The sequence below is a fragment of the Tachypleus tridentatus genome, chromosome 12 (assembly GCF_004210375.1).
Source record: "Tachypleus tridentatus isolate NWPU-2018 chromosome 12, ASM421037v1, whole genome shotgun sequence".
In the NCBI taxonomy this organism is placed as follows: Eukaryota; Metazoa; Arthropoda; class Merostomata; order Xiphosura; family Limulidae; genus Tachypleus; species Tachypleus tridentatus.
This window is the reverse complement of record NC_134836.1, coordinates 89,390,039-89,402,660: the sequence shown is the minus strand read 5'-3', so window position 1 is coordinate 89,402,660 and position 12,622 is coordinate 89,390,039. Positions and strand designations below refer to the sequence as shown.

The 12,622-nt window shown below is 30.8% G+C and overlaps 1 protein-coding gene across 2 annotated transcripts in view; it reads right to left on the bottom strand.

Moving 5' to 3' along the window:
• Positions 1 to 7,768, bottom strand: part of LOC143233946 (X-ray repair cross-complementing protein 5-like) — a 39,336-nt gene extending 31,568 nt beyond the window's left edge. For both annotated transcript variants that reach the window (XM_076470873.1, XM_076470874.1), the window contains exons 1-4: positions 7,631 to 7,768; positions 5,303 to 5,416; positions 3,159 to 3,345; positions 2,538 to 2,709 (exon numbers count right to left, since the gene is read on the bottom strand). In XM_076470873.1, coding sequence (XP_076326988.1) covers positions 2,538 to 2,709; positions 3,159 to 3,345; positions 5,303 to 5,416; positions 7,631 to 7,645 — 488 coding nt within the window. In that variant the 5' untranslated portion in view covers positions 7,646 to 7,768. The remainder of the gene's footprint in view (positions 1 to 2,537; positions 2,710 to 3,158; positions 3,346 to 5,302; positions 5,417 to 7,630) is intronic.
• Between the last annotated feature and the right edge of the window lie 4,854 nt (positions 7,769 to 12,622).

Sequence of the window (12,622 nt, the reverse complement as noted above, 5' to 3'; positions counted from 1 at the left end):
GAATTCATTTGTTTCATAAGTTACAATAGTTTCAACAAAAATGATGAAAATATTGAGTGTTATCCAATGAATTTTATAATGTAGCAAATTTTGTAATTTATGCATCAGAAATTTGTGCATGCTATCTTAAGCAGTTTCAACTTAAAGTTGCTAAACTTTGTCTCATGCAAAATATTTTGTTCAGCATCACTGGAGAGTTTTGTCCAGGTCACAAAGTTTCCAAAATCTATTATAACTGACACTCTTTTTAACAATTTTCTATAGTCAGACAATTTATAACTCATCTATAACATTTAACCATCATTAAATGTGTGACTGGTTCACGTACTTTTGGAATGTAGAGATTTATGAGACAATATAATTTTCTGTTATTATTTAGCATGTAATAACAAAAATATATTTAAATAATAACTGTATAAACATTAGCTACATTCTGAAAAATTCTGAATTCAGAACACTAAGTCAAAAGTCCTATTATCATAAACAATTTTATAAATTATGGTGTATAATGGTAAACCCATAATTTATAAAATTGTTTATTCTTTTAGTGAGACAAAAGCATAACAATCAAGTGACATTTTTAACAACCAGTAATAAAAAAAGAAAACTCAAACTACTTTTGTAAAGCATGAAAAGACTTTAAATTTAGTATTTAAGGAGAAATTATTCAACATATTTGGATTATAATAGTCAACAGAATATTGCTGCGTGTGCCTTTTAGTAAAAATCCATACTGAATTTGGGTATAAATATACAAGTTATATTTTATTGTTTCATTGGACTTTTACTTCTAGCTTTAGGATTTTTAAGTTTAATATTTGAGTGTTTAGTCACCAAATGACTGACAACCACTTTTGTTTCCCTCAATTCTTCTGATATAATACTATTTAGTGATGCCCCAAATTATCACCATCTAAGATATTTCTCTTTAATTTCCACAATTTTTAGAAACACATCATGCTTAGTATTAGTATTGAATCAAATAAAGATAAAAAACAACACTATATGAGACATTTAGGAAAGTAACTATGGTATGTGCAACAATCATTTCTTTAAGATAAAACACAATTTTAAATAAATACTTTCACTATGACCTTCACTATGATTGTATGTGATGGCTTTGCTTCATATGACAATTAGTAAGAAAGCAGTATCAAGTTATTATTACAGGTAAATATGAAGTTACATGACTTAATGTCTTTTACTGAAACAAGTAATGCACAGAGCAGGGCCACCTTCATATTCATCACAGTATGTGAACAATTTTCAGGTCTTTCTCTCTGCTTCTTTTGCAGTCATTGTCTTTCTCATTTCACTGCAGCAGCCAATGCATCTTTTACAAATTATTCTGTTAGACTTATCATTTTCAGAGTAAGACTAAATACATTCTTAGGTCCCAAGTGACCCACTCGTGGTTTGTGGGTCAGAAATGACCTTTACAATGTCTTTGACTCTATCCTAACAAGATAAAAAAAAAATTTATTCTCTTCCTAGAAAAGTAATTGTAAAATGACTAGAGGAACTCTGGAAAGTAGCAGTCAAAACTCATCCTTGTACACTACTTTAGAAGCCACAAGTAATAATTGGAAAATGCAGAGTTTAAGATATATTTTTGTCTTAAGTAACAAATCAAAGGCAATGGTTTATATAAACTAGCAATAATACTATTCTTCAGGCAGCTATTTGTGCTAGTAGTTACTACTCATTCATACCTTACTGAGAAAACTAGAAAAATGCAAACATTTTCAAAGGATTTTTCTGGGAAATGTTCAGATTATGATTGTGTTTTTCTAATGTTTTTATATATTAAAAGAGGTTCTCTTTATTGAAATATAACAATTAAGAACTCCCTTCTTTCAGCACTATATTTACAAATTACATCACTTAAAGATGTAATTAAAACCAGAGATTAACTCCTAGTTAAAGTTGTGTTCTTGTTGAGAGTTGAATACTTTTATTTAAAAATGTGTTCTGTAATAATGAAATGGTTGTTGCACTTACTTTAGTTATTTTCATAATTGTTTGAATCTTGAATACCCATAGTGTGAACTTTTGTTTGTGGTGCCATTCAATAGATGACACTATATTGCATTTATTATTTAAATCACAATACATATGAATACACACACACACGACATCCACTTAGTAATATGTATTTATATACTTACACACATATACCTATATATATACATTAGATAATCTAAATTTTTAACAAAGACCTATAGTTAGTTAAATTTGAATAATAATATTAAGAACATTTCAAAATATTGTCAAAAAAGAAAAATACCTCAGTTGTGTTCTTAAGGGTCTGATGGAAACAAGTAGTATTATTTTTTTGTTGTTTGCAGTGCAAGGTATTCTAAACTTAAGTTTTATTTCTAAATCAGTTTTCCAATATAACGAAAAAATAAATTAGATTTTTTTCACATACAACAATGATATTGCCAACTAAGCAAGATTTTTTAAAAACTATTTTTGTAATTAAGTTATTTGTTAATTCCAAAATGTAACAAATATTTAATAAATAAAATACTCACATAACATTTACTTCCATTCCTGTTTTCTTGATCCCGTTGATAATTACATCCACTTGGTCAGGAGAATACTCACTGGAAAAGTTAGAAAATAGTAACAGCCGTTGCCCTGCAAATTTCTGGCCCTGTGTCTGATGCATGAGGACATCCATTCCAATAATGATTCCATCAACAACTAGGTTCAAGCTTAGGAAACTTATAATTAGTTTGTCTAAAATCATTGCTGGGGTTCAGTTTATTTTTTTGGTAATTTTGTTCTAAGTGACAATACTGGTTATGTTTAGAGTAAAAATAAAAAAATGTAGTTCTGTTTTGTAACAAAACTAAAATAAACCAATATTTTAACTTAGAAAAATTGTACAATATTACTAAAACTCCAAATTTTTTATTTGTTCAGAAAGAATATTTTATTTACATATAACAAAACAACTAGTGACTAATAACACATTACCCCCCATCTGAAAACTCCAAAGAATTTTTTTGCTAAAATTAATATATACACACTACTCACAATCTGCTGACAAGTAAATTTCTATCCTTACAATGGTAATTTAATATGCAAAATCAAATATCAAAGAATGAACTTTTTCTTCTTGTTTCAACGCACACAAATGAAATGGATACAGTCAGCCGACACCATGCTCACTTCAATATCTTGTACAAATTGCAAAAGTTTCCAGTCTGCCTGCTTCAGGTTTTGTGCAACTGTGATGTGACAGTACTCTCCACTTTCAGTGTCAGCTAGATTATTTGCTGTCTCTTCAGTACCCAGAAGCACGAGTGCAAACTCATCTTTAGATTCTGAAAATATCTAAAGCATAGCATGAAATTTAGATACACAATTCTTTCTACAGAGAATGATAATTTCTTAAACTTCAAAATAAAATTGGTGTCAAAACAGTGCTGATGTTATAAACATCTACAATTTAAAAGCTCAATAAGACACTGGTTTTTGTTAATAGTTGTTTATTACTGTAACTGTAGTAATACATCCTCTGGTAAGGTACTATTATTGTATAGAAGGAAGTATCAGTTAATTGGTGGAATTAAACAGTTTTGATTAAAAACTCACAAAATAAAAGAGGTATACGATACAATTTTGGTAAGAGTAATTTACTTAACTCTAAGAATCATTGGTTAATCCATGAAAAAGAAAGAGTATAGCAAAAAACTGCATAATTGGTATAATAGTAAAATACAGTACACAATAAAATATTGCACAAGAGGGGAAGTAATAAGGTTTATCAGTTCTTAAAATTAGGCATAATGTACACAGGTCTTGTAATTTCAATTCATACCGGATCATGTAAATAGATTGTTATACCAGCAAGTACGAACTAAATTCTACTTTTACTAGATTGTACTGATAAAATGTATTACACTAATAAAGAATGTTAATAAGACAACACATCATTATACTTAAAACATTTAATAAATACTGAACAGAAGCTAGTTTACCCTTTCACAATGAACTTGGAATAAATTATATAAATTAAGTATTTATACTATTACTTTTGATGCAGTATGTGTATTTTCACATAATTTGGTAAACTTCAAGTAAAGATTGCAAGATTTTTGTACATTAAAATCAGATTTTTTATTAAAGTGTTTTTACTGAAGATTTATTTGTGAAAATAGTCTGTTTGGTTAATAGTCTGAGTGCAAAGTAATTTTCATGTTATGATTAAAAAAAACTTATTTTTTGTCCCCAAAATTTCAAATATTATTTGTGTAATCTCTAAAACTTTCTAAATACATTTCAAACATTTGTTTTCAGTAGAAAAAAATTAACTGAATGAGTTAAATTCAGTATAATTTAAATTATACATTATATATAACAGTAAATAAATTAATTCAGCAAACAATTATATCTTCTAATTACAATGATCTTTGTACTTGTTTACAACATACTGTAGGTTGCTAAACCTTTTAAAAGTTCACAACTAGAGGATGTGAAGCAAAAATGTTTTTAGGTTTTATACATACATTTGAAATAACCATAAAATCATAAATAGCTATATCATTACCACAGAATTCTACTATAATTTACCAAGCTTAGTAACTAAGCTATATTTTGTCTGAAAAATTTATTATTTTGAGCAGATTAAAGACATAACCTATCTACTTGAAATCTTGGTTCAAAAAAATAAGATGACTTCTAAGAACTTTAAAATGCTGAGGAAACCATGAGAGGGACATTCTAAGCTTTTGATTGATTATTCAGATCATGCATTGAAAGGACCATTCCCAAAAATGTGTTTGGTGCAATACATAAGCCAGATCTCAGTAAAATAAAAGATACAAGGTTCTTATTTTATATTCTAACTTATTAATATCAGTAATATAAGAGTCTAATTTGTATAAAACTACAGTATTTGTATTTGGACATCACAAACATACAATCTGAACCAATGCTCCATTCAATATACCATGTGACACACAAAAATTGATATTTAGGTGTTCTTGTAATATATACTTTTAAATTAAGAACTTATCTAATATTCTAAAATTTGAATCATAACCTATAGTTTAATACTAAACTTATCAACATAAATTCATAAAATAGTAGTTCAATAAAATTGTTAATGCAATAACATGGCCTTTGACCCATACCTCTCACAATAGGGTTAATGCAATAAAACTTAGATCTAAACTTTAGAAATGCTCACTTTTATTACATGGTATCTACCATCTCAAGGATATCAAATCTGAAATGTTGAAACCATTGTAGTCATGTTTAAACAGAGTTCTTTTAGATGGAAACTTACTCTTCTTTGAAGAACCATTCCAATACAAGCTTTCGCTTGTTGTAATGATGTAGGACCATCTTCTTCACCATCATTCATTCCAGGTCCAACATCAAGAAGAATCACTACTGCTTCCTGAAAGACAAAGCATCAAACAAGTAGCCTAACAAGACATTTTTTGTACTACGATTAATTAGGAATATTTCTTTATTATATCATGACCAATAACTATGACTGACTGATCTTTCTTTCATCCATTCTAGAGTCAATGTATGCACAAACAACAGGAAGAATAGATATTTTGACCTTTAGCCTCCTGACCTAAATACATATCATTTGTAAAAATTTCACTGAAAAGGAGTTAGTGAGCCATGTAAAATTATCCTTATATTTGTCAAGTTTTCACACCTGCAACAAAAGTCAATGGTAAGATTATATTTTACAAGTTTTCACACCTACAAGAATCAACGGTAAGATTATATTTGGACCAAAGAAGAAACAATGGTTACAAAATGACTTAAACATTTTACACAAGTCAAGTTATATAATTATTATAGTTATTCTTTTGTCAAAAGCAACAAGTAACCTTAATTGTTTTCTTATTTCTTGAATAACCTGCACATGATTCTCATGGCAGAATAGTACAGAGAAAGCAAAATGTTGTTGTTAACAAAAGCCTGAAATTTTATCTGAGAATTTGCCATTCTTGCCAACTTTTGAAAACATCAATGGTGAATTTTTATGTGGTATTTCTTATACAAGCTGGGCATCATATTAGAATTTAACAAATAAAATACAGAACAAGTATTTATATCAAACGATTTATATACATATAACAATACTGACATCAATAAATCTAAACAAAAACACAGTAACTATTCTCATTTCAAATAGTTATTATTTATAACTATAGAAAATATATAATTTTTTAAATAATTTTCTGCCCAAACAAAGTACAGTTTTATTTGTTAAATACCTATTATCCCTTGAAAATATAATTTTTTTGTCTTGTTTATCACATGACTTTTCTCCTCCTTTGTCAATGGTTTTACTATTTCAGTCTTTTGTTTCTATCCCTTTTATGATGTCCCAGCATTTGTTGTGAACAACTGTTATTGAATCTTTACTTTGAAAGATTGCATGAGAAAATCATTAAAATTTTTTTATAGTTCTAATTTAATAGTGATATTATACCTTGAGTAAAGAAGCACATTATGCTAACACAATAATAGGTACTCAAACAACAATTTCAAATTCACAAATACAACATTCCTTACAGATCTATAATATCTATCATAGTCTCACCCTTACAAAATCTTGCTAAAATTTTAGTTATAAGATTAAACTCTTGACTTCAAACCAATCTATATTCTCTCAAAATTTCAAACTAAATTATAGATACACTATTATCTTTCAACAAAATCTTTATCCAACTCAATACTGGTTGAGGAAGCCTTACACTGTCTAAAAGAAAAACCAGGAAAACCTTCAACAGAACACTTTATCAACCTCACTAAATATTTCTTACATGACACTTATTCTATACGGGGAAGCCAGTTTTGTAAACAAAATAATGGATTTGCAATGGAATCCACTCTTTTATATTTACTGAATAACCTCTAAATGTTTGTTCTGGAAGAACTGTTTGGAAACACCCATACTCATCAAGAAACCAAAAATCTGGATAGATATATAGTGCAGTGGTTCCAAAATCTTTAAGTCTGAACCTTACTTGACGTGAATAAAAGAATTTGAAGTCTCCAACCTATAACATTAACATGGTGATTAAAAACACTTCTGTAATAAAAACAGTAACATCCCCTTTCAATATATTGCTTACTTAATCCAACATAATTTTTATCAGCTTATTGATTATTTAGAATTAAAATTAATTTAGCATCTTTGTTTTTGGCTTATTTTTCTACTTCGTTCTTCATTATAATTTATATTAATTTTACTATATTTAACAGTATTCGTATCAACGTATAATTACCAAAGTGATAGCCGAGATAAAGGAGTAGAAAACTCTAACCACAATAACTGACTTGTTCACTAGATTCAATTAAACACAATCTGCTTAGTTATTTTCACGAAAAGATATTAATCATAGAGTCCGCCAAAAACTTGACGTTACGCGCCTAAGCTGGATACTAGTCTACAAACGGCTGACTCAATAAAGTTTGCTCGTTTTGATGTCTAACCAACCACAAAATCTTAATCATATAAGCAATTTCAGTATTTTATTAAATAGTCATATTGAAACATCTTAAGCTATAAAAGTCACAAAATCATTTGATAATAATATCATAATAATATAAATGTTATAAAACTACGAGACACATGTCTCACCTTGTTTGCTGCCATCGTTATACATCTGACCTCTAGGGAGAAAATAATTGTTACAATTTAAACGCCGAAAGCTGCGAAACATTAGTAAGTTATTGACCTAATACTTGTGATAAAACGCACGAAAATTGCCGCTTGTTAATGGCGTAAGATGCTTAAAAAAATTATATTCAGTCAACAAAAGATAAATACAATTAGAAAATTTCTAGACAATGATATCAGTATATAAAAATATTATTGTTATTAACATAAAGGAGTGCTGATATTTATGAAAATGCAATATTGGGAAATTTGTAAGTATACTGATCAAATCAGAGATATTATGGTCAATTAACTATTAAATCATCATTGTGTACTTAAACAAAACAAACAAAGAATTAGTCCATATGGAACTTAAAGAGAATATTAACCACATAAACAAAATGAATGACCATTTGATGGGATAGGATGTAATATAAAATAATGAAAATATTGCATGAGATAGGAAACTGTTCTTTGTGACTAATATACAGCTGTAATTTTTTTCAATGTTGTAATTGTTTTGGAATTTCGCACAAAGCTACTCGAGGGCTATCTGTGCTAGCCGTCCCTAATTTAGCAGTGTAAGACTAGAGGGAAGGCAGCTAGTCATCACCACCCACCGCCAACTCTTGGGCTACTCTTTTACCAACGAATAGTGGGATTGACCGTAACATTACACGCCCCCACGGCTGGGAGGGCGAGCATGTTTAGCGCGACGCGGGCGCGAACCCGCGACCCTCGGATTTCGAGTCGCACGCCTTACGCGCTTGGCCATGCCAGGCCCAATGTTGTAATTTATGTGTTTCTTTGTTACATGCATATTGTTTAGTACAAGGATATATAGGTTGTTTTACATAGTTCCCATATGGAACACAGCGGCACACAAATGAGTTTCTAACTTTAACATTCTTTCATAGACAAACTAAGTAAAATGAAGATTAAGTGCCTTCTTGTCTGATTCTCTTACATGAATAACAACGTGGTTTTTAATCGCATAAAAGTTGTGAATATATTCGCCCATGATCTTCGTTAACTGTTGGCCAGTTGATCTAACAGGCACTAATCACTTTTTTCGTGTGTCAGGAATGTGAGGGTTTATTTACATATTTAAGAAAGTGTTAGAACATGGGAGTGCAGCTTTCAATGCTTAACCGCTTTTGTTTTCAATTTTACTGTCGTTTTATTAAATAATTTATCTTCCTTACCACAAGCATCTGGTCTTCAATTATGAATCATTTCTAGTTATTTGATTTTCTTGGATTCTCTTTGGATGAATTAATTGCCTTAAACTTCAGATACGTTTATAGCTTCTTTGTTTTCGTAGTATTCGCCATTCTCAACCTTCGTCACCTAATTATCTTCATCTCGGTTAGAGTTCTTTTTTTAATAACTTGTTTAATAATTTGATACTCTCAACTAAAAGGACAGAAGAGTCTTGAAATTTCAAAATTTAAAAGAATTAAGTAACAATGAATAATATAAAATGTGAATATGTAAAATAAACTTATAAATATTAAATATTAAAACTCATAATAATAATAAATAAAAAATAAAATATTTACACAGGTAAATTTAAATAATAAATATACAATAAAATAGTGTAATTTAAAACTCCGAAAATAGTTAAATTTATTATTATAATAATTAAAAGCTTCCACCACTGCAATGCTATAAATACTATTATTTGAACATAAGTTATAAGGAGAAACATGCGTTCACGATTTCGTTATTTTGTCTTTGCTAATTATTATATATATATTATTGGCTCAGCATAGCAAGGTGGTTAAGGCATTCGACTCATAATCCGAGAGTTGCGGGTTCGTATCCCCGTCGTACCAAACACGATCGCCCTTTCAGCTGTCAGGCGTTATAACGTTACAGTCAATCCCACTATTCGTTGGTGAAAGAGTAGCTCAAGAGCTGGCGGTGGGTGGTGATGACTAGCTGCTTTCCCTCTAGTCTTACACTGCCATATTAGAGACGGCTAGTGCAGATAGACCTCTTGTAGCTTTTTAGTTAACATTAGTTTCACTTCTCACCATATGTAGAATAAATGTTTCTCAGTCGACTGTCTGAACATCACCTGAAAAGTGGCAATATTTTAACTCCCTGATGTTTCCCGAGATCAATTTGTTGTATGACAAATGAAACGTGATAGGAAATACCAGAGATTCTTAGAGTTAAAATATAATGGAAAAATAAGCGATAAATAATGTGAAGATGAGAATAACCCGTGAAATAGTTAAATTAAACGATATTAATTGGTTTTAAACATGAAAGAAAAATAATTTGAAAATATGTCTTTCACAAGAATTTCCATTCCCACGTACTTACTTTAACGCTTTCAACTTGGAAACAATTATATTAAAAAAAAGACAAAAAGGCTTAAGATATGAAAAAGTAGTGACATTAATACCTGATTTTATTTTGTGTGTGTGATGCACTGAACAACTGCCCGTCATCAGAATCCATTTGAGATATGGATGTGTTTAAGCGCTCTATAAGCATAATTTATTTCGCATGATTACTACTGTTACCCATGAAAATGTTACATGTGACATTCACGAAGCTCAAAGTGGGGGGAAGCGGCCACACGGGAAGTTCAGCTACTTCAAACTGATAAATGTAGTTTTATAGCTTGATTACAAATGTTAAAATATGTTACAGTAGTAACGTAGTTTAGGAATATACCATGGGTTTCTTTTTCTGTTCTAAATATGTCGAGTTTTTCTATTAAGAAGTGGTTAGAAACAGTTAAGTTGATATTGTTTCGAGTTATGTGATATTGAATGCCGCGTTGGGTAAATATGAGTTTTCTTTCAAGCTAGAAACTTTACATTCAGTTTGTCTTGACCCGGTCTTCAATGGGTCTTCAACTGAAGAAATGTCTTGAATAAATACCTGTCCAACACAAGTAAGTGTACAGACCACGTTTTTGTCTTTAATTGATAATAATTGTTTTACACATTGTTTTCAGTCTGTTTATACCTTAGCTTAAACGCAGCCAGTAAAAATTTAACACTTTTCTGTAATATTATTTCTTGATTTAATATTCAGACAGTAAAAGTTTAACGCTGTTCTGTAATACCGTATTTTGATGTGAACTTCAATCAGTAAAGCCCCCTCCCGCCAGTAGCACAGTTGTATGTCTGTGAACTCAAACCTCTAGAAACTGGGTTTCAATATCCGTGGTGGACAGATCACAGGTATCCCTCTTTGTAGTTCTATGTTTAATATCAAACAATCAATCAACCAATAAACGTTTAACACTGTTGCGTAATACCATGTCTTGATCAAATCTTCAGTTAGTAAAAAATTACCACTTTTCTGTGATACCATATCTTGATCTGATCTCCAGTCAGTAAAAATTTAATTATGTTCTCTAAAATCACATCTTGATCTAATATTCCGTTTTGCAAATTTATCGAATATAGCTCCAAGTTAATTAATTTCACCCCAATATACCAACAGTAACAACTGTAAACATTTTAATCAATTCTCTGCGAAAAATAATCCCAAACTAAATAATACTGACCAAGTAAACACAGAGATGCAATTAATTCATGAAACAGGCCCGGCATGGGTAGGTGGGTTAAAGCGTTCGACTCGTAATCTGAGGGTCGCGAGTTCGAATCCCAATCGCACCAAACATGACCGCGGGGGCGTTATAATGACACAGTCAATCACAGTATTCCTTGGTAAAGTAGTATCCCAAGAGTTTGCGGTAGGTGGTTATGACTAACTGCCTTCCCACTAGTCTTACAGTGCCAAATTAGGGACGTTTAGCGGAGATAGCCCTCGTTTAGCCTTGCGCAAAATTCAAAACAAACCAATCCTTGAAACATTTATGCTTTCACAACTGTCAAATAATTTAATTTTTGTTTAATCGTTTGTAGTTGAGCACAAAGGTACAAAATGGACTGATTGTACTGTGCCCACTACCAGTACAGAAACCCGAATTTTAACATTACAAGCCCATAGACTTATCTTTGAGCTATTTCGTAACAGTTCTTTGACAAACACACAAAATACAAAGTATTTCTAGAAAGAATTGTGTTAGAAAACATTTTCTCTTCTGACCCTCCACTTTACGATTGTGTCAACCACAGAACTGTGCTTGTTTATGATCAGTTTACAACATCACTGTTGCATTCAACTACTCTTGTGATGTGTGCTTCTTAAGTGATACAGAAAGGTCTGGCTACTAATTTTTAAGAAGAGCCTTTCACATGTTTCAGTTATACGTCATGCAGGCCTCTTGGTCAAAAGTTAAAACAGATATTCACAAATATCACCTCTGTTAAATTATCCCTTTAAACTTATGGAGGTTGAAAATTAAGATCGAATTCCACCAGAGGATGATTTTTATTTATTTGAATTTTGCAAATTTACTCAAAGGTTATCAGCACTACACGTCCCTAATTTCGTAGTGATAGAATTGACATAAGGTAGCCAAACAACACCCACCACAAACTTTTGGGGCACTCTTGTCAAACTGAAGAGGGGTATAATTTCTTCTTTTTTTGTAGGTGGTTAGGGGATGTGAACACCGGAACTTCAACTCCACAACCTGACAAGATAACCAATAGGTGGCGTTCAGTCTGCCAGATTGTAGGACATTCTATACCAAATACTTTTAATCATAAACGATACTTCCAAACAAGGTACTCGCACACAACCACACATTCAAACGAGAACCAAACTGGGTGTCATGGTTAAGCTAATGAATAGCAATTACTTATATACTAAGGTTCCACTAAAAGGACCTATGTATTTAAGAATCCTACTAATGATCAGAAAACTCCAGCTTGAAGAAACTTTCCGATGAGAACCCATTTACCACGGACGAGCAGAAACAAGTTGAGACACTCAACACGCAGGGCAAGCCAAATGCCATAAGTGCCAAAATATTTTACTTCACTACCTAAAAATGACATACATGATTGCCAAAAATGATTTGGTTTGTTTTGAATT